The 21,432-nt window shown below is 33.4% G+C and overlaps 1 protein-coding gene across 1 annotated transcript; it reads left to right on the forward strand.

The window, feature by feature from the left end:
• The first annotated feature begins 95 nt into the window (after positions 1–95).
• LOC137823695 (uncharacterized protein At3g06530) lies at positions 96–20,989 on the forward strand. The gene is made up of 39 exons (XM_068628921.1): positions 96–489; positions 682–895; positions 1,057–1,152; positions 1,265–1,382; positions 1,469–1,645; positions 2,864–3,034; positions 3,196–3,251; positions 3,357–3,446; positions 3,546–3,691; positions 4,386–4,468; positions 4,555–4,683; positions 4,811–4,885; positions 6,611–6,779; positions 7,652–7,791; positions 7,935–8,027; positions 8,542–8,722; positions 9,153–9,247; positions 9,370–9,519; positions 9,654–9,810; positions 10,327–10,460; positions 10,668–10,749; positions 10,823–11,003; positions 11,601–11,676; positions 11,846–12,010; positions 12,091–12,156; positions 12,237–12,341; positions 12,547–12,636; positions 13,520–13,737; positions 13,825–14,032; positions 14,145–14,327; positions 14,823–14,918; positions 15,025–15,092; positions 15,186–15,528; positions 16,037–16,252; positions 16,592–17,251; positions 17,341–17,744; positions 18,426–18,678; positions 19,335–19,505; positions 20,618–20,989. Exons 1-39 carry the CDS (start codon positions 330–332, stop codon positions 20,846–20,848), a joined length of 6,450 nt encoding a protein of 2,149 aa, XP_068485022.1. The 5' UTR covers positions 96–329; the 3' UTR covers positions 20,849–20,989.
• The last annotated feature ends 443 nt before the right edge of the window (positions 20,990–21,432 follow it).

A 21,432-nucleotide genomic window follows, 5' to 3' on the forward strand; every position in this document is an offset into this window, starting at 1 on the left:
TATGAACAACTGAAATACTAGAATTAAATAAAATAGCATTATAAAATAAATGCCTGTGCAAATAACAAATTTAACATTATTTTTATTTAAATCTTGACTGAACGAGTGGAACGACGTCGCTTGGGAGGGGACGTTGGCGGTTCGAAACACAAAAACCCTAAACCCTAACTAAGCGCAGCTCAGCGCGAAAGCCACGAATATAATACTTTCTTCGCTTTCCCTGTTTTAATTTCGTTCCTCTGAAGAGAAGAAGGAGAAGAAGCATAACCAGAAGAACCAAAACCAAAACCAAAACCGTTTAAGCTTCGTTTTGGTGCGAAACCCTAACAATGGCTACCTCCTTAGCCTCGCAATTAGAAACTATAAGGTCCTTCGCGAAAGCGGACTCGGAGCCTCTCAAGAGGCCATTCACTCGTCCTTCAATATTGTTCGATCCCAAAGAAGCCGCTGACATCGATATAGAAGCTCTTTTCTCCATCGCTCTTGAAGGTCAATCTTCTCAACTAGCTTCTCATTTTACGCGTTTCAACTAAGCTGGTGCAACTGAGCAATTCAGATAATCCAACTAGTTTTGCGATATGTTAATCGTGATGAATGGAACTTACGAAGAGTGTTGCTACTTTATATTCTGTTTTTGTATTGATTTTGCTTTATGTTTGGTTACGTGTTGCGCTGCTTCAGGATTAGAGATTCTTATTGGCAAGGATGAGCGATTCAGGAACTATAAGAACGATTTGTTTAGCCACAGGAGTAAGGAGTTGGATAGAGAGTTGATGGGAATAGAACAGAACAATCAACTTAATGTCTCCATTGCTTCGTACTTAAGATTGCTTTCTGGTTATTTTCTTCTTCGGCCTGCTCTTACAACGCTCGAGTACTTGATACGTAGACACAAGTGAGTACTTTATTTGATTTCGATACTTTACTTGATATTTTACTTGAACAGAGTGTTATGGACTGTGTTCTTCTTCGAGGTGTTGTGCTGATAATCACATTTTGGCCCTGCCTCCTTTACCTTTTTTGGTGATTTTTGATGTTGTCTGTTTTGAGTTTTAGGATTCATGTATACAACAATGAGGATTTGATTTTGTGTTCTTTGCCGTACCACGACACACATCCATTTGTTCGAATAGTACAGATACTTGATACAAGGTTAGAAAGATATGATTGTGTTTTTGGTTTGCTTGTGATGTGAACTACTTTTATGGCTTCTGATGTGAACTACCAGTTTGGCTTCTGATGTCTCTCTTAATTTCTGTAAAAGGAATACTAAATGGGGGTTTCTTGATGGTGTTAAAGCCTCTGGTGCACCGCCACCTAGGATGGTCATAGTGCAGCAGTGCATCCGTGATAAGGGCATATTAGATGCTCTATGCAACTATGTAAGTAATTTTTGTGTGTTTAGTTGTGAATATGGAAGCGGTCTACTAGAATCAAATAATTACATATCGAAACATTTGGTTTACAGGCATCTTCTCCGTCTAAAAAGTCTCAACCTTCAAAGCTTTTTATTGGCTTTTGTACTGCTGTTTTTGTTGAGGTCTTGGGTACTGTTGTGACTGTAAACGATGATCTTGTGAAGAGGATACTTCCTTTTGTGGTCTCTGGTCTTCAGCCTGGCAGTAATGGGGTTTCAGATCACAAGGTTAGTTTCCAAGGAAATTATCCCTGTACATATAAATTTTTGAGCTGATTATAGTTAGACATCATACTGTTATATATTTTGTGATTATTTTCTCATTAGTGGGAAATGTAATTACTTGCCAATGGTAGACTTTGTGAAAAGAATTTGTTCTTCTGTTCTGAAATATCCTCTAGTGCAATATTACTTATTACTAATAAGAATAGTCTTGTAGCGTTTCTAATTTTGTACAATTGGGCCTAAACCTCTTTGTTAACAAATGTTATTCACTGTTTCTTTGTCTTACACTATTTCGTACATTCTTTATAATATAATATGTTTCCATAAATGTAGACTATGCTCAAACAAGCTCATGTTATAATCTATATGATATGTTCTAGCAATTGCTATCATAGCTTTATTTCGTATCTGACCCTTTACTTTTCAAAAACCCCTGCACTGTAGAATAGTAATGTCATACAATAATACAATACCATAGTGGCTGACCCTGGCTTGTTGGATGAAGCTTGGTTGTTGTTTTAAGTTTTAGTATTTGTACCTTTCCTTTATTGGATAGGCAGGCTTTTTTTATTTTGTTTGCGAAAAATTATATGGCTTTAATCTGATAAGTCATGTTTCATGGTCAGGCTGTGTGAAGATTGAATGCTAAATAGTTATAGATATCCTTTATTTTTCATTCAAAGCACAAATAAAAGAGGTATAATAAAAAGGCCTTCCAATCTCTAATCCATATTTATACTTGCGATGGAGACTCCCTTAAAATTAACTTGCGCCTGAGTGGCAAAGAAGGACCTTAATGATCCGTTTCTAGAACACACAAGTTGAGGGAACTGTGCCACTGTGTGTTAGCACAATCATACACTGTGATTATATTATATGTGTGCGGGACCTCATTTTGAGGGTTTATTTTATCTGTTGAAATTGTTGGGTTTTAGGTGTTAAAGGGAGGTAATGAAGAGAATATAAAGACTTCGAATGATATTATACTGATTATAATTATAATGATTTGCAATGTCATGGTATGTTCTTAAAATAAAAAACTTTAACTCTTTTTTACATTAATTATGGAATAATCTTAAGATATTATGAGATATTGGGAAACTAATCCTAAAACTTAATCTAAGATATGGTGAAATATTTGACATATTCTAACAATTTTTTTATCAATGTTTCTTGGTACCTTCTCAAACAATTGTCTTGTCAAATTTTCCTCATATGCAGGCTGGTTCTTTGATGATCATTGGTTTGCTTGGAAACAAAGCTGCATTAGCTCCCAAGCTTTTGAATAGTTTGATACGTTCAGTTGCCGAGGTTGCTCGTGGGGAGGCTATAGAGATGACAGATATCTATTGGTTTCGATTGTCCCTTATTACCTTAATCAATCTTGTTCAGGTACTAGTGTAATCCTGTATGTTTGCATAGAGTTTAAACAGAGGCATTGATCATTTTTTGTGTGGTTAATATTATTTATCCAATTTCCTTTCACAAAGCAATATCTATTTCTGAAGCTCACTATATTTTTATTTTAACTTGTTATGTTTGAATTTTCTTAGTCTCAAAATGTTGAAATACTCCCAACGAAGGCCTTGGAGATTTTAAATAAAATAAGGTAGTCTTACTTGAACTGCTCAACTTTTACATAATCACTGTGCTTGAACTGTTCTCTTTTCTTTACTTATATTTATCGTTTATTTAATCCCTTTTAATTATATAGGGACATGGCAGGGGTTTTATTAGAATTATCTAAGGAGTTCAATATTGAAAGTTTTCTTCGTGTGCTTTTGGATTCCCTGATTGACTGCAGGTGATTATTGTATAATTGTCTTTCTGGGCAAATATGCTTCAAGTCATATTTTATAGAAGCTTGTGTCTTGTGTTGATTATAACAATTACGCATTTGCAGTTCTGATGAAAATTGTCAGCGGACTTTGCTATCCTTGATAGAAATTGTCCCCATAAACAGTTTTGTTTATCATGTGGTCACAATGATTCTTTCAACTTGTGTAAAATTATCTCAAAAAGTTGGTGACTCAACTTCTTCCATGTCAGGTACATCTCTTTTTGAGTTGTAGAGAGTTCTTTACTTAGTTCTTATAGGTACCCCATATTATATATCTTGTTCTAATTCATAAGGTTGAGCTAATAATAATTCTTACTGAGAGTGAATCATTATTTAAAAGATGCCGTTATTAGGGAATCTTAGTCCATTCTTTAATAGTTTTACCCTGTATGAAACATGGGAAAGAAAATTAGAATTTGACTTTGAAGTCTAATGCCTTCAACAACATTGCTTTCACCTTTGAATAGCATGTATGGATTTATAAGGAAACCCTCAGACAATGAAAGAACATGGATACTACTGTTCAATACATCAATGCTGGCAACAATCCATGTTGACACTTAACTCTATTTTAGCCAAGTTTGAGTGTTGAAAAGAATTAAATCAGTTAAATAACCAACTACTGAACTGGATATCATCTAATTGTGTATCATAGTGTATGGTTTATGATTTATCTTAAATAACCCACTAATAAAGTTATGAACTAGTTAAATAACAAACATTAAAACAGTAATGTGTGTGGATGTAATGTTTTCAAAGTCAGTGTATATTTTGATTTTGTTATAATGTTTTGTTTTAATCATTTAGCTCTTTTATGTTTTTTAATAGAAATCTACAACTAGTCAGTTAACGTTTGCTGCTTAGGTTATTTCTCATAATGTTGGTTTGTTAAATTTTGATTAGCTGGCTGGGCAAAGAAGATACTGATTACTTTAAATACAAAGTACCCTTCCGAATTACGCGGTGCAGTTCATCATTTCCTTCAGGCATGCTGATGAATTTTCTGTTTTTTTGTTCTCATGCATTGTCAGATAGTCTATATAATGTCTTCAACTTTGAATATGTTTAACAGGAAAACAAAGCGCATTCCAAAAAAGGTGATTCATTGTATAAGATTTTGTGTAAGTTGTTAGATGGAAATTTGGATTCTGGACTTGATATCTCGGACACAAAAGTTTGGTTTGGCCTGTATCATCCGAAGGTATCACCTATTGCTCTGCTATTGAATATCTGGTTTATATAAATCTATGCGTGTATTCTTATGCACAATAATGATACATTTTTTGTTCATTGTAAGAGCTTCACAATTCTTGTTTGATATGGTATAGGCTGATGTTCGTCGTGCTACACTGCTTGAGTTAGATTACTCTGTTATCTTGAAAACCAAGGCGGTTGGTTCAGAGGTATTGTTGCTCTGCTTATTTTCCCATCCTTCGAAAAACCTTATGTTTCCCTTAATTTGTATTTTTCATTTATGAAAATGTTTAAAGAACATTAAATTCTGTTTCCTCCTTTGTTTGTATATATTTTTGTAAAGAAAATTTGGTGTCGATATATTTTGTTTCCTCTTACCAATAAAACGGCCCAAGGAGCCCAAGGAGGAATTGTTTGGTATAAGTTACACCCATTCTCTCACCATTTAATAACATTTTACTGCATAATTTTATCTCACTATTTTAGGTTAATCGAAGTTATTGGATACATCATTGATATACTTTAAAATTAATTTAATATATACTTTGGAAATATAAACCGTTAATTTTCTTCTTATCGTGCTTATTTTACAATTTGACATAGATAAATTTTGGTAATGTATAATTATAATTCAATTGTTGTTTCAACAAAAAATAAATTTTGTAACGATGCAAGAGAAAGTGTAATTTACAAGTTGTTGTACTGTTAGTTAGTCTGATAAACTATTAAGAGGAAATGTAACTTATCTAAAGTTGGTTATATGACCAATCAATCATTAACAGAGAGATTCAATAGAACTATGCAAAATCTTAGCTAAGAATAAAGGATATCCACTGGTTGGCTTATTAATCATTAATAGAGAGATTCAATGAAACTACCCAAAATCTTAGTCAAGAATAAAGGGATATCTACTGGTTGTACTTGAAACTAGTTGAGGAAGATACAAACTTTAAAGATTAGATAATATTAGTTAAGATTCAGAGGATGATAGAAAACTAAATAGGGCTTATAAAACACATATCTCACTATGAACAAAGAGACTTATCTTGAATGCTTTGGTTTGAAGCATTTAAAACTTTGAACCAGAACAGTTGTAAATTGATTCCTCCTCATGTACAGTACTTGTACTTGTAATTTCTGATGCTGGTGGCTTATTACTTTTATTTGATTTTTTTTGTAGGACATGGTTGAGGTAACAAATGTTGCTTTCAAATACTAGTTTATTTAGAAATTTATTCTAATAGATACAAGTTCCATTTTGAATGATTTGAACTGAGGTACATTAGTGATCTAATAGACCTTTGTTTATAAGGAAGTTCTAAGGTCACTGGTTTTGGTGCGGGTATAGTTGATTTTGTTAGAATATTTAATTTGAAAGATTAGGTGTACAAGGTGGGAGGAGTATATATACCTCTAAAGCTACCTGGAGCCTGGTATAAAGGCTTAGCTGAAATCAAAGACTAAACAACTTGTGTAAACCTGGTATCCGTACAAATCTGTTCAAACTCAAAGGAAACTCTTCTGTAAGCTGATGCGACCCATGTTCAAAACCAAGGGTACTAGTCTGTCCAAAGAAAATGCGATGGGAGAAAATGCTAAAAAGTTATTGTATCATCTTTCGATGTATGTTTACAAACACAAAATGCTAGTAAGAAGTTCACCATTGGTACCAGTCCAAAGGTCTGGTGGTGGTTGCTTTGAGTAGTTTATTAATTAGTACTTGGTCTGCCATATTCAATTATATCAATAAGCTATGCATCAACTGATTATCATCATGGTTTATGCTAATTATGAATGAAATTATGAGTTGATATCATTTTCTTGGGGAAAAATTTATAATATGGTCAAAGATCTTGCTAGGATGTGTAGATGCTGTCTTTCTGTATTCTAATCTTTGACTTTTGACTAACCCTGGCACACATCTTGTTTATCAGAATCTTATAAACATCCAAGAGGCCATATTAAAACTTCTAGATGATAAAGAACTAACAGTTGTTCAAGCAGCTTTATGTGTCGAAGGCTTGCCAAATGTAATTGATTCTTGTAAGCTTCTTGATGCATTACTGAATGTGCTGAGAAGATGCATGGACAAACTGCTTTCAGGTAATTGGTGGTATATTATAAATAATTATGTTGAAGTTCATCTTATTTGTTTGTTATATTGTAGCTCTGCACTACAATGAATTGCAGCGTGAGTTGACTTATTGATATATTGTGAAAAGGATTTAGTTCTTTGAGTTCATTCTTGAGGGATGTTGATTTATGAATGTTAGTTGTGGGGTTATGTGCAGAGAACATAAATATTGTCTTATAAATGTTTAAGTCTCTTTAGTGTTTTTCCAATGTGTGTCTATTATGGGATTGATTTGTTCATTGATCTTATTCTTGTCCATTTCTTTGTTGAATGGTGTTTGGTTGTGCATTTTTATGTTTTTTTGAATCAGAATATTCTTTTCCTTTATGATGACTGGATAGTTATAGCCTTTGGTCATACGCTTCTTTTTGAAGTTTTATGATTAGGGCTGTCAATGCTCATCTTAGATTGTACCGTCAATTATAAAGAAGGCTTTAATTGGATAATGTATGTATTAAATTTTAAAATAGAAAAATGGAAGCTTAGCATTGGATGGTGGGCTCTGGCTTATCAAAACATGTTCTGTGTGTATAAAGTGTTGCTGTTCTACTGTTACTGGAGTATATTTGTCTTCAGAAAATTACAGCTTCTTGTTTCCTGTCTTTGTCAAGTAAACTTATTCCGGTTCTGTCATGGATATGGATGAATTTAGCTACACATTGATGTTTGTGTTTTGATATTCTTTAAAGAAATGGTCTTGTGCTTGATTCCCTATTAGAGATCGATTAAAGGATGATGAATCTAGCCAGAGTTGCCGGGGGGGATTAAATAATGGGAATACAACTTGTTCAAATGGTGCTCATTCTCCGCTGCATCTTTTATGCACTGCATTTTCTTGTAGGTTATGATGACATCAATAGTCTAAATGGTGAAGTTGCGGTCACTTGTTTAAAGAAGGCTATCTCCTTCTTCAATGATCATACTGATTACTTGAAGAACGTTGCTGCTATGATTTTTCCATTACTCCTCGTTCTACCACAGGTAGTGGCTAAATTTGGATTTAATATTTTGTATTTTGGATAAATTTTATTATTATATTTTGGTCTTGGTTCTTCTTACTTAATTGTTTTTTTATATTATTGTCTTTGTGATGATCAAACAACCACTTGTTTTGCCTTGCACAGACACAGAGCTTGAGTGTAAAGGCTTTGGGACTATTGAACAAAATAAACTGGCCACTTTATAAGAATATTTCCATGGCTTTGTCCGGAGAAGGGGTAAGTATCTGTTTTTGAACTATTGTGCTCTTAATATATATTTATTGTATAGCTCAAAGTACAAAGAAATTTATATCTCTGTCAAAAAAGGCAAGCTTGTCAAACTCAAGATCTGTAGGATTGGCCAAAGTGTCTAGGACATGAACATGATATGTTACTTACTAGTACTTGAAAAACACTCAATATTGTGAAGCAGAAAGGTTCCTTAACTTTATTTATAATGGTGCAGTAGTTGAAGGGAGTAATTACAACTTTCAAGATCCCTTTATTGCAGGAATAAAAAATAAATTAGATTTGAATCTGATATAAATGAAACAAAAAAAATAAAAAATACAGAGAATGTTGGACAAATTCAGATTACTAAATCAAATCGAACACTAGTATGTATATAGCAGGTTTTTTTTATCAAAGTCATTAGTTGTTCATCAGTAAGCACAACGACTCCTGAATATGTTTTTCAGAAGAAATTGTCAATCACCTTTCACTGTGCTGATTCTTGGAAGTAAAATTGCAGGCATCGATACCTGGAAGTTTATCTTCAATTAACTTGACGATTGTCAATAAAATGGCTGAAAATTTCTTGGTCCACCCTGAAGAGCATGTTATTTGGTTTGTAGAATGCTGCAGTGATTTGGAGTTGTCAAAGGCACTCTTCCTTTTTGTTGTCTTGCAGTCTCTTTGTATAAAACCAAAAGGTTTGCTTTCCTCTTCTTTTTTTGAACTACATCTTTTCAGAAATAGTTCATATTGAAATGTGGACATAAATATTGCACATTTACTGTAGAATAAATATAGATTTGTTTGTAAGAAATCCATAAAGAGAAGGGATTGGGATCAGGAGTTTATTTGGTATATTTGCTCCAGATTTAGAGTATGTCTGTGGATTTTTTTCAGGAGATTTATTTCTTTTTATTAGGATTTCATTTTTCCTTTAAATAAATAGCATTGTATTGTTACCTTTTGAGATCAAGTAATTTCATAGTTATGCTTACTGTCTACACATTTTTTCACAGTTTATAACTACGTAAATATATTATATTGCTGAATTGTTGAAAAATTAATGTTTGGGCTATTAGATGTCTGTCAAAAAATCGTAAGTAATTGACTTTTTTCTTGTGATTAAAGATGAAGAAGACATTTGTGCACTATTTGAATGCCTATTTCCTATTCTAAAGGCTCAGTGGGAAACTTCAGTAACTGCTGATGTCGAATTGGATGAGGTACAAAATATTTACTATCGTGCAGGTTTTTTTAGTTCATTAGTTGTCTTGTTTTTCTGTGTTGATAAGCTAATTTTTATTTGTTACTGTTTCAATTGTTGGGTATTGGGATTGTTTTGCAGTTCAATTCTGAAATGCTAGAGTGGGAGTACAAGGATTTCTTAAAACATCTTTTGTATGCCAATCTAAGGCCTATAAATGTGAAGGTTATGATTTGCATATTTTGGAGGCTGTTAGAACTACTATTATCAGTAACACCTTCTGACATTCTGGTGATTAGAATTTCCTTTACCGTTTTGTAATCCTCTAATCAATTTGTCTTATGAATCTCGTTTCCTTCTTGGAATTTGTTGCTAGACTCGTCTTTCATCACTGATTGGATGAATGAACCTTTCATAAATTGCAGAATGATGGTGATAAGTGGGTCAGCAAGACAAGGGATCTGTTTGTATTTTTTGTCTCCTCAAAATTGAAGCATGCATTCCGTAAACACCTCAATCACTTAGCATTGCAGTGCAGAATATCTCCTTCCTGTCTCTTTTCTAAGTTTTTCACAGAGGAAGGTATACACTTATTTTATTTTGTTGGACAATTTTTATCCGGCTGTTGTGTATGTGCTGGAGTGTATTTTTCACCCAACGGATTGGTATTCATTAACATTGCAAACATATCCACTGTCCAAACAGTTTACGACAGTACAATTTAAGATGCATTGATTCTTGTATACATGTTGATTCTAGTTTTTTTTTGTCAAAACTGAAAGATATTGGTCAAGTCAATGAGGCTTATCTCACACTAAAAGAGCTTGTGTATATCTTTGTATGTCTGATTCTAGTCCAAAGCATTAATATTTTTTGAATTACTACATATAAGCCCAACCAAAGTTACTGTTTTTCCATCTATGCAAATGCAATTGTGTTATTAGTTTTGTTATTTTTTCTGTGGATGTTATTGAAATCATGGTGGCTTGAATTCATATTTCCAAACCATGTATGTATTCTGTAGGTAACGTTTTATAGTTCAGAAGTCATATAAGTTCCAATCGGCATCATTTTTTGGTTGAATCTTCCATTTTGCAGGTGTTCCTGCTGCAATCCAGGTTGAAAGTCTTCAATGCCATGCATTTCTTTGTAGCCTGGGACCAGATAGATGGAAACTTGGACTTTTAGCTGAATTCCCTTCTGTTCTTGTTCCTTTAGCGAGTGATAATCAGGTATGAATCTTTGTTAGCTTTATTCTTTAAACTTGGTATTTTTTCCCTTCTTTTCTGTATACTGCCAATTTGTAATTGTTGGCAAATCGTCTTCTTGTCAATGTATCTCATGTTATTTTTATTCATGGTTTTGCTCTTTTTAAAAAAAAAATTCTGGGAATGTTGTTGGCTGCTGATAATTTCTTTGCATCTTTTAATTTCTTCCAGAATATAAGGGTTGCTGCCATGGACTGTATTGATTCATTGCATACATTGTGGTGTCATTTTGAGCATGTTGGCAAGAAAAATGGTAATATGTAGTCTTCAATGCTTTATTATTTTCACCTTAGTACTTTATAAGTATCTAAAACTGATAAGAACAGGGAACAATGCCTCATGGTTCCATTTGGTGGGTGAGCTTCTGTCATTGATGAGTCAGCTGAAAACATTCATATTGTCCGACAAGAAATTTCTTCCTTCATTATTCGCATCCACTTTGAGCTCATCTTCTCCAAACAGCTTGGAGCATAAAAACATTTTGGTACCTCAAAATGTTGAAAAAAGGTATTTTCATGTCATTAACGAAATTCTCTTTTCAAGCTTCACTTTATTACTTTAAAACAACATGTTATAGTCATTGCTTTAGCTTCTGCTTATGAAATATCTGTCCATGCTTTCTTTTTGTGTGGGAATTTCCTTGATCTTTTTAAATTTGGAAAACAACATTTGAAATATCTGTCCCTTGTCCCTTTTCCTTTTTAAAATCTAAATGATGATTTTTGACAGATGATTAGGTGTAAATTGCTCCACTTCACAGATGTACAGTCACATATCTGATGTGATTTACAATAGTGTTTTTCTTTTTGTTTATTTGTTTACATTCTGTTCCATGTTTCAGATTGTGTTCAATATCTTTTTTGAGGCGTTTAAGCTGCTGTTTTGTCTTTATTGAGATGAAGGGGGGATACAATAGGTTTAGCCATTTAGGAATATTCAGTTTTGTATGGTCTTTGTTTTATGTAAATTTCTGTGAGTCATCTTGTAGCTTTCTCCGTCTTTGACCTTTTGATCTTGCCTGTTGGTAATTTCAATTTTTATATTTGTAAACAATGTTCAATGTTCATTTCTACTAATTTCCGAGATCCTTTATTCCATTTACAGGTTTGATCAGGCTACGAAAATAAAAATTATTGGCTTCATTTTGGGTTCCACTCTGAAACTTTCTAACTACGGAAAGGTTTGATGTCTTCACTCTTCTATTTTGCTATTTTTCTTATAGTTATAGAGATAGTGATACAGATTAAGGTTTCTTATGTTCAGTTCAGATTAACAGTGTTGCATGTGGGTTTTTATGCAATCCTCCTGAGACTGTAAGGAAGTAACTTATTTGTTGATGTTCCCTGCAGCTAATGGTTTTATCCTTGTTCAGAGGAATTGGGAATGCCCTTATGCATGTTCCAGAAGTTGGTTCTTTATTGCTCACTTTTCTCAAGCAATACTATGAAGAGCTCAGTCTGTCTTGTCCAAATTTGTCAGACAATGAAATTCAGATAACATGCCTTTTGCTTGAGGTATGTGTTTTGTTCTTAGTTTTAGGTGATGGAACCTTTATTCTGAGATTAAGTGTGAACTTGTTTCACTTTGTTTGTAGAGCTGTGTTATGTCATCTTCCTCTGGTGGAAAAGATCTACAAGATCTTTTACTGAAAGTATTGCGGGTGAGATACTTAATGTATATTTTTCCAATATCATGTATTGTTATTTTGAATTTTCTGATTTCATTCTCTTGACATTTCAGTTTGGGGGCTTGAATATGGATGACCCTGCCTGTGTAAAGCCTTGTATCACTGTTTTGAACAAACTCAACAATAAATTCTATGTGGAGTTGAAGAATGAAGTCAAGGTTTCATTGGCATCATATCTATTTATATTGTTTGTTATTGTCATTCATGATAATTGATGAGTTGATATAATGATTGCTGCATTTTCTTGGCTTTATGCGTTAAAATATTTGTAATAGTCTGCTTTTTTGTATAAATGATAAAAAAATCTCCAATGTAGCCCCTACCAAGACCTAACTTCTACTTTTTTTTTCTTATGCCTTCCAGGAGAATTTGTTTTGCGAGCTTGTATTTCTGTGGCGTAATGATAATGGTGATGTACAACGTGCAACTAAAGAGGCTATAATGCGCATAGATGTGAGTTTCTTTCTCATTATAAAATGTTATTAGCCAAGTGTTGTTTTGGTCAGTTCCTTTTTTATGTATTTTTCTGGAGTGTAGGATTTCTTTAGTGTTTATTTGCAAAGAACTTAATCTATTAGTATTATTTTATCTGGACTTTCCCTTTGGGTGGGGGCCAGTGCTAGTGAACCACACAAGTTTTTGCTTCCTGATAGGCAGTATTTCCATTCCTTCCTAATCAGATTGTGACATTTTCTTCCTAGACTATTGGTCCTGGCAACCCTTCACTTTGAGATCTATCTGTTATTACTTTTTGCTTGAACAAATCCTAATGACTAATTAGTGCTTCTCCACAGTGAGTTTTCACTTCTGAACTGTTTCTTAAAATTAAATGTGATGGTTAACAAAATGATACGAAGATTTAAACAAAAATTGAAAACACTCAGTTAGAGCATGTTTGAGCTCCTGTGTGTATGCAGATGACGTATGCAGATGATTGAGTACATACAAATGTTTTTTCACATTCTATTTAACATCATTAATATTGTCAATTAATTGTGGTTTTTTTTTTAAATGAATAAGTAGAGTTTCTTTTACAAAATCTTAAATAGTAATATGGTGGTAACCTGAGGCAAAATTTTAAAACTGTAAATTTCATTTTGTCAATGGCCATAGCCTTTTGGGTCAGCTGGTTGTTTTGCACTATAAATGTTATTTATTTATTTTTGTGTTAGGCTTCTTTTTTATGTCCTACCTCACCTAGTTGGCATAAACTTTGTTGTTGTTATGTTGTTTCTTTTTAATGCAGTGGGGGGATTCTTCCAATTAATTTTTCCACAATAGGGAGAAAATAAATGTAGTTGAGTTGAGAATAATTGGGTATATGTTGGAATTGCAGATTAATTTCTCAACTGTTGGCTACATGCTTGATCTCATACTTGCACCAAAGAGTTTTATAGTTAGTTCTTCAAATGAAAAGGTTGTGAAGAAACAAAAATTGTTTGGACATCAAAATGCTGAAGATCCTTCTAATAACATATGCAGAAGAGATAATCCAGTATATATCCTTAGTTCTCTTCTTGATGTTTTGCTATTGAAGAAGGACATAACAAACAGGTGATTTGGTTAATTCTGAATCCAAACGATACATTATGTTATTGGTACTGCCAAAATTGTCCTAAATTTTCAATTTGATTATTGCAGGCATTTACTGATTGGACCCTTATTTAAGCTTCTTAGCAAGGTATTTTCAGAAGAATGCATGAATGAGTCCTTTATCCCCGTGCGAAGGTTAAGCCAACAGTCAAGTCCTTCTGAAGCCAACAATAGCACAATATATCACATTCAACAAACTCTGTTGATAATCCTGGAGGATATAATTATTTCTCTTAAAAGCATTGCCCCGCCGAATGTATGCTTCTTAATTGTGAAGCTTGGAAATTTATTATGTGTGATAAATTAATTAGACTACTTCATCACTATTTTGGGTATATCGTTATATGAAATTTTACCATTGTTGACAGGAAAAGATTAAAAGTGAAATTAACATCAAGCTACTGATAGAGTGTGCCCAGAACTCCAATGTTGTTATCACCCGCAACCATGTATTTTCTGTTCTTTCTGCTATTACTAGAGTTTGTCAAGAACAAATTTTGGAGTATATGCTTGATATTCTAGTAGTTATCGGAGAAGCCGCCGTCGCTCAGGTTTGTTAATATAGAGTTTTCTGTTCTTTGCTTAGGCATTCTTTGGGTTGAATAGCTTATTATATCCTTTTCTACCCTGTTGGGATGGATGATATTTGGGTAGAATACCTTATTATATCTTTCTCTTTTTATTTGTCCATGCTTGTTGTAAATTCTTCAATTTACTATCTCAATTACTTGGGTTTTTGAACAACTTCGCTTAATGTCATCTGGTTTTAAGATGAAATTTAATATGGTATCGAAACCTATATAGGCATTTCTGTCATTCCTTAGTTTCCTTCATGTATCACTGGTCAGCAATTATTGGTTTAAATTTAAAACAGCATTTCTAAAATAATTGTTTTTCAGTCACCATATAGGATTTGATTGATAACTAGTGTTTAGCTACTATGTTTAAGAGAAAAATTCTTCACAGTTCAATTTAGTAAGGATGATTAATAATTAATTCAGTGTAGGAAATCTGGTGTCACCATTTCTCTTTTTATGTGCCTGTAGATTGACGACCATTCAAGGATTGTATTTGAGGATCTTATATCTGCAATTGTTCCTTGTTGGCTTTCCAAGACAGATGATATGGAGAAACTACTGAAGGTCAATTTTTCTTGGAAATGATTTTGGGATGTCATGGCTCTTCTGTTGCTTGATAGAAAGAATTGTTCAGATCAACCTTTTAATTTGATGTATTTTTTCCTTTCAGGTTTTCATGGAAATATTTCCTGAAATTGTTGAACACAGAAGGCTGTCATTTGTGTTATATCTATTAAGGTATTTTTCTATTTCCACATCATGATTCTGCTGTTTTTCATACTTCAGCCATTGGTTTGTGGTGTGCAACTTATAATGATGGCTGTTTTGCAGAACTTTGGGTGAGGGGAAAAGCTTAGCGTCATTGCTTATCCTACTTTTCCATTCATTAATTTCAAAGAAATCCAATTGTTTCCTTAATGTTGAGACAGCAGATGATTTAACATTTTATACTGGGGAGTGGGAATATAAATTTGCTGTGCAAATTTGTGAACAATTTACGAGTATGATTTGGCTTCCTTCTCTAGTCATGCTGCTTGAACAGAGGGGAAATAGAGATGGTGACCAGACACAGTTCCTGGAATTATTTATTGTAATGCAATTTTCTTTGCAAAAGTTGCAAGATCCGGAGTTTGTGTTTAAGTTGGAATCAAGAGAAGATGCCGCTGTCATTCAGGTTAAATACACATCAGATCCATGCTGCATGATAGTTATATGATTCTTAATGTTTTTGTTTAGTTCTATATGGCAAAGTCTTTATGTTACTTGTGTCCAATTTTGTTAAACTCAAGGATTGTAAGATGATGGAAAGAAGACAAAAAATTGTAAATCAACTAATATATGAAACAGGTTCATAATTCATAAAATGCTCATGCATAAAACAACTAATAAACTATCCTAAGGAAATCCTTTGTGTTACTGAACCTTCACTGCTTCATGCCATTATAAAACAAGGCAGCTAGGAATAAACATAAAAGAACGGAGAGGAACAGCCGTTGGCGAGTGGCGGAGAATGCAAGTGATTGCGAATATTTTTTTTTAATTATAGGTTTCATGATGATATGTTGTTTTTGGTTTTATTGAGATGGCAATGACAGTATTGTTTTATGCTTTTTTGTGTACATTTTTTTATTATGAATATATTCATGATTAAAATAAATGTTGTGGCTTCTTGAATGTTGCAGAGGGCATTGGGTGAGCTTATGGAACAGGTTGTTTTACTTTTGCAACTTGTAGATGCAAGAAAAAAGCAGCTGAACATCCCTGTAATTATGAGGAAAGAGTTGAAGGAAACTATGCGTGCTGTTATAAGGAATCTAACAGCAGTCATGATACCTTATGTGTACTTTAACAGCATAATTAAATTGCTCCACAATGCAGATAAAAATGTTGGGAAGAAGGTATGATTTTAATATAGTTACAATATACAAGGGTAGACCATGAGTTGTTGTCTGTGTACTTTGTAATATTCTATTTGGCATAGTGATTTTCAAGATGCTTCCTTAATCTGGTGGATATACACAGTGGTCATTTAATGTTTTTTTTATATGACTGTGTATTATTGTTTTTTATATTTCAAAAACATAAATGTCAATCAATATATTTTTAATATAGAGCATTTTTATAAAGTGCATTTCATGCCTGCACACCTTGATAACGCAATAGAAATCCATAATCTTTAGTGTTGTGAAAGCAGGTCATTGAGAAACTGTTTGATATTTTTTATTCTTGGGCTGCAGGCTCTTGGGCTGTTATGTGAGGCTGCAAGAAGTCATAAAAATGTGAGTTTAAAGCTTAAAGACAAAAAGGGTTCTAGGTCAACTCCAAGTTCGCTTTTGCTTCATATGAACGAAACTTCCCAAGAATCACTAAATAAATTGTGCGTTGAAATTATTCGAGTACTTGATGATTCATCGGATAGCTCCTTGAAAATGGCAGCAATCTCTGCTTTAGAAGTTGTAGCTGAAATATTCCCTTCGAATAATTCCATTCTTATTCTGTGCCTTCAATCTGTTACAAGATATATTGTATCTCATAACATGGCTGTGACTTCTAGCTGCCTCAGAGCAACTGCTGCCCTTATAAATGTTCTAGGGCCAAAATCATTGTCAGAACTTCCCAAGATTATGGACAATGTGATGAAGTCATCTCGCCAAGTATTGTCTAGTTTGGATATGAAACCCAAAACCAGTGATGTTTTATCAGCCTCAATTGAATCTTATTTGTATGTTCTTATCACTTTGGAAGCAGTGGTGGACAAGCTTGGTGGATTTTTAAATCCGTACCTTGTAGATATCATGGAGCTTCTGGTGCTTTATCCTGAACATGTTTCAGGAATGCATGCAAAGGTGGAATCTAGAGCTCATGGAGTACGAAAGCTTCTTGCTGAAAGAATTCCTGTAAGGCTTGTTATAATGTTGTATAGTGTAACTGTGGTATGATTCAAAATTCTTGAGTTTCCTTTACCAAATACTTTACTTTTTTACAGGTTCGACTTGCACTGCCACCTTTGTTAAAATTATACCCGGCTGCCATTGAGGCTGGGGATAAAAGCTTAACAATTGTCTTTGAAATGTTGGGAATCATAATTGGTACAATGGACAGGTCATCCATTGTGGCTTTTCATGGGAAGGTATTTGACATTTGTTTGGTTTCTCTTGATCTGCGCCGGCAAAGTCCTCCTTCAATTGAAAACATTGATTTAGTTGAGAAAGGTGTCCTTAACACATTGACTGTTCTGACCCTAAAACTTACGGAGAGCATGTTCAAGCCTCTTCTCATAAAGAGCATTGAGTGGGTAGAATCTGAAGTGGATGGAAATTCATGTACAGGAAGCATTGATAGGGCCATATCTTTCTATGGCATGGTAAATAAGCTTACAGAGAACCATCGGTAAGTTGATGTTCATATGTTCTATTTTTGGTTATCTAGTTATTGATTTCAGAAAATGTTCTTTGAAATAAGTATGGTTAGAGTTTTTATTCAAATATTTAAGCATATGTTTCTATTTTATTATCGGAAGAAGAGTTTAGCTTTTTGTCTGTAATAAATTAGGAATATGAATGTATATAGGAAAACAGTGTATTAAACTACTGTAAATATCTCAACCATCTATGAGATAGATTCCTTTATATAATTTGGTTACGAAATATTAAATTGAGAATTAGTTTCAATGTGATTCCTTAATTATTACTCCCTCTGGTCCTTAATATCTGACTTTTTTAACATAATCGCACAGACCAATGAAAACAATTAATTTAGTATTACTAATGCACCAAATTAACCTTCATTATTGATGACTTTCAAAATTTTCTGTCACTATTCATTAACACAACAACAAAACTCATAATATTTTTATAGGGGTTAATACAGAAAACATATTTGAAGTTGTAGAGAAATTATAAATTGTCTTGTAGAAAGAACTAACAATTTCTTTAAAATTGTGCATTGTAATAAGCACTGGAAGGAGTATAATGTGTATACACCTGTAAACATTAATGTATTTTCAGTTATTATGGTACTTTTTTTTTCCTGAAATAATGATCAAATAAGGTGCTATATCCTTACGTGTAGGTCATTGTTTGTTCCTTACTTCAAACACTTGCTTGGTGGATGTGTTCATCATCTTTGTGATGATGGAGATGTGAAAGTGTCTGCTGTGAATCAGAAGAAAAAAGCCAGGATTCTGGAAAATAGCAATATAAAAGAAACAGGCAGCGTCTCTATCAAGCGCTGGCATCTCAGGGCACTAGTCTTGTCATCTTTACACAAGTGTTTCCTGTATGACACCGGGAGCTTGAAGTTTCTGGACTCCTCAAATTTCCAGGCAAGTGAATCCTTTAAATATAAAGAACTCGCTTGCTTCATGTGTATCCAATAAAAGTCTTGGATATTTAATTATGTATCTGTTAAGAATCAAGCCTTTTTAAAATTACAAAAGTTTAGTATTATTTACAAATGACACATTGAAGCACTGTCCCTTGATGAACCAAAACGGAAGCTATTCTGTTTGTAGATGATCCAAAAAATAGATTGAGATTTACACTATTTATATTTTTAGGTTATTATGTGTTTTGAATTTTTATAAACATCTACATATATATATATATATATATCTTGTATATACATATTGTATCTTGTATATTTTAGAATAATTGCATCTTGTATAAAATATATATCACATATCATATCTGACATATATCTAACACAGCAGTTGCAACATGATTTTGAGTTATGAAAAAGTTCTGTGAAGACTTTTTTTCCATCTATTTGATTGAATAGCTCACCCCACTTAAATATTTTTAAATTTTTTGTATTAATTGGGAATTTTCCATTTCATTTAAAAAGATTTTGCATGTTTTCTTCATTCCCTTCTCTATCATTCCTTTAAGGAATAAAATATTCTTTAACCTTTCAGCTTCCTTCGGTAGTATTCTTTCTGATTGTATTTCTCACTGACTGTAATATCATACTTTGCCGCAGATGTTGTTGAGGCCTATTGTTTCACAACTTGTTATAGATCCACCGACTTTGTTGGATGACAGCTTGAATATACCGAGTGTGAAGGACGTTGATGACCTAGTGGTTTTGTCTATCGGTCAAATGGCAGTGACTGCTGGATCTGACCTTTTGTGGAAGCCTTTGAACCATGAGGTGAAATTTGTGACTTCTATTTTTTTCTACTATTCATAATTCGTTATCTTCATTTTCATTTAGTGAAACGCATGAGGAGGTGTTAATGAGAAACACTGTATTGATTATGGCCATAGTAAAAATGTAAACTACAGATGGCCCACAAGACCTTTTAACTTTACAAATCCACTCCCCTACCCGTTAACTTAAGTAGCTTTGCTTCAGTTGCAAGCCAATAAGGTTGACTAGGGCTAACAACACTAGCCATTCAAACTAGAAAAGCGAGATCAAATCCATTCTAACAACGACCAATCAACATAACCCTAAGCCACAACAAACTTGAAGAGCGTCTTCATCACAGATTAACTTGTCACAGGACTTGAACCACCCTTAACTGCTTTCAATCTTGTGCTTCCATATCCTGTAAGGGGAGCACGCTAACACTTCATCTGAACACCATCTCAAAACCAGAACCTTAAATAATCAACCTGTTCCTCATCTCAACTGCAAAACATAAATCTGCAACAGTCTCTTGGCCACATTTCCACCTAATACCCCTAGGAAGGCACAATGTCCTATTTTTTTGAGGAGGGGATGATGAATTTGGAGCAAAGGTGTAAAGCTGATTAATGAGTGGTGGATCTAAACTCGGTTGTGATATCAGTTTAGTATACGGTTTAGGCTAGGTTAAACGGTTTAGTAAAGATGCTTGATTGAATTCATATTATAAGGGCTCCAGTCGTGTTAGACTCGAGCTTTTCTGCTATTTTGTTTCGGCTGAACAAGGTTTAATTGTAAATAGATGTCAGAATTATGCCATTTTGATCAAACTTCAGCATTTATGCTACTGGCGCTGTATAATTATGTATGTGATTTTGACCCATTTGTTGATAATCTTCAACGGTCTTAACATTCTCGTGTTGCCTCACATCCTCGTTTCATGAGTTTTTTTGTTGTGTGGATCCATGCCTCATTAGTTTTTTTATTCTAATTTTGGGTATTCAGTAACATCTAGAGCTTTAGAATGCTATATGTTTGTAGCCTACGCATACCAGTATTGAATTTCATTTGCCACCCATAGCTGTTGTTTAAGAAACTGAATATCATTCTGCCTTCTTCCGGTTCTTTTACAGGTTTTAATGCAGACACGGAGTGATAAGATGCGCCCTAAGATATTGGGCCTCAGAATTGTTAAATATTTTGTGGAGAACTTGAAAGAGGAATACCTAGTTTTACTGGCTGAAACGATCCCCTTCCTTGGTGAACTACTTGAGGACGTGGAGATTTCAGTTAAATCTCTTGCGCAGGATATTCTCCAAGAAATGGAGTCTCTTAGTGGAGAAAGCCTTCGGCAATACCTATGATGTAGATTAGGGGGCAGTTACCAAGGGTGTTGTGATATGTGTACTCAGGATGAATATGAATATGATCATGATCTATAGCCTGTGTAAATTTTGGTTATTTAAGTAATTGTCATTAATTTATTCTGATAAAGGTGAAACTTCTATTTTTTAACTCAATTATTTAAAGCATAATGCTTTTAGGAGTATTTGTAATACCAAGAGGAAAGATATATTAAATTGATTCGTTTTAAAACACGTTGAATGTATTACGTTGTTTAAATTTCCTCATATAGCAGAGTTGTGTTTAATGATCCAATTTTCTCTGCACAATCTGGTTAAATTTAAATTACCGATAAGCACTTTGAAATTGTAATGTAAACTCTAAATAATATCTCATTGTACGTATTTTGACGCTCATTCATTCTTCCTCATAGCTGGAATTGTTTATAACTATTATCTGAGTAAAATTATTATTTTGATTTGCTTTTAAACATGATTTGTTTAAAGTTAAAGTAATTTATACAAGTAACTTTTTAATTTTAACAATTCACGGATATAAATTTTACATTGAAATAGTTTATACTTGTAAACAAGTTTTGGATGTA

This window comes from Phaseolus vulgaris, chromosome 8 (genome assembly GCF_000499845.2).
Source record: "Phaseolus vulgaris cultivar G19833 chromosome 8, P. vulgaris v2.0, whole genome shotgun sequence".
Lineage (NCBI taxonomy): Eukaryota > Viridiplantae > Streptophyta > Magnoliopsida > Fabales > Fabaceae > Phaseolus > Phaseolus vulgaris.

Bases quoted from the DNA above. Each gene is read 5' to 3' on its own strand.
- LOC137823695 (XM_068628921.1), top strand. From the start codon at position 330: ATGGCTACCTCCTTAGCCTCGCAATTAGAAACTATAAGGTCCTTCGCG. The intron at 1,646-2,863 runs GTTAGTTTCCAA...CCTCATATGCAG, and splicing joins ATGGGGTTTCAGATCACAAG to GCTGGTTCTTTGATGATCAT. The intron at 6,780-7,651 runs GTAATTGGTGGT...ATTTTCTTGTAG, and splicing joins CATGGACAAACTGCTTTCAG to GTTATGATGACATCAATAGT.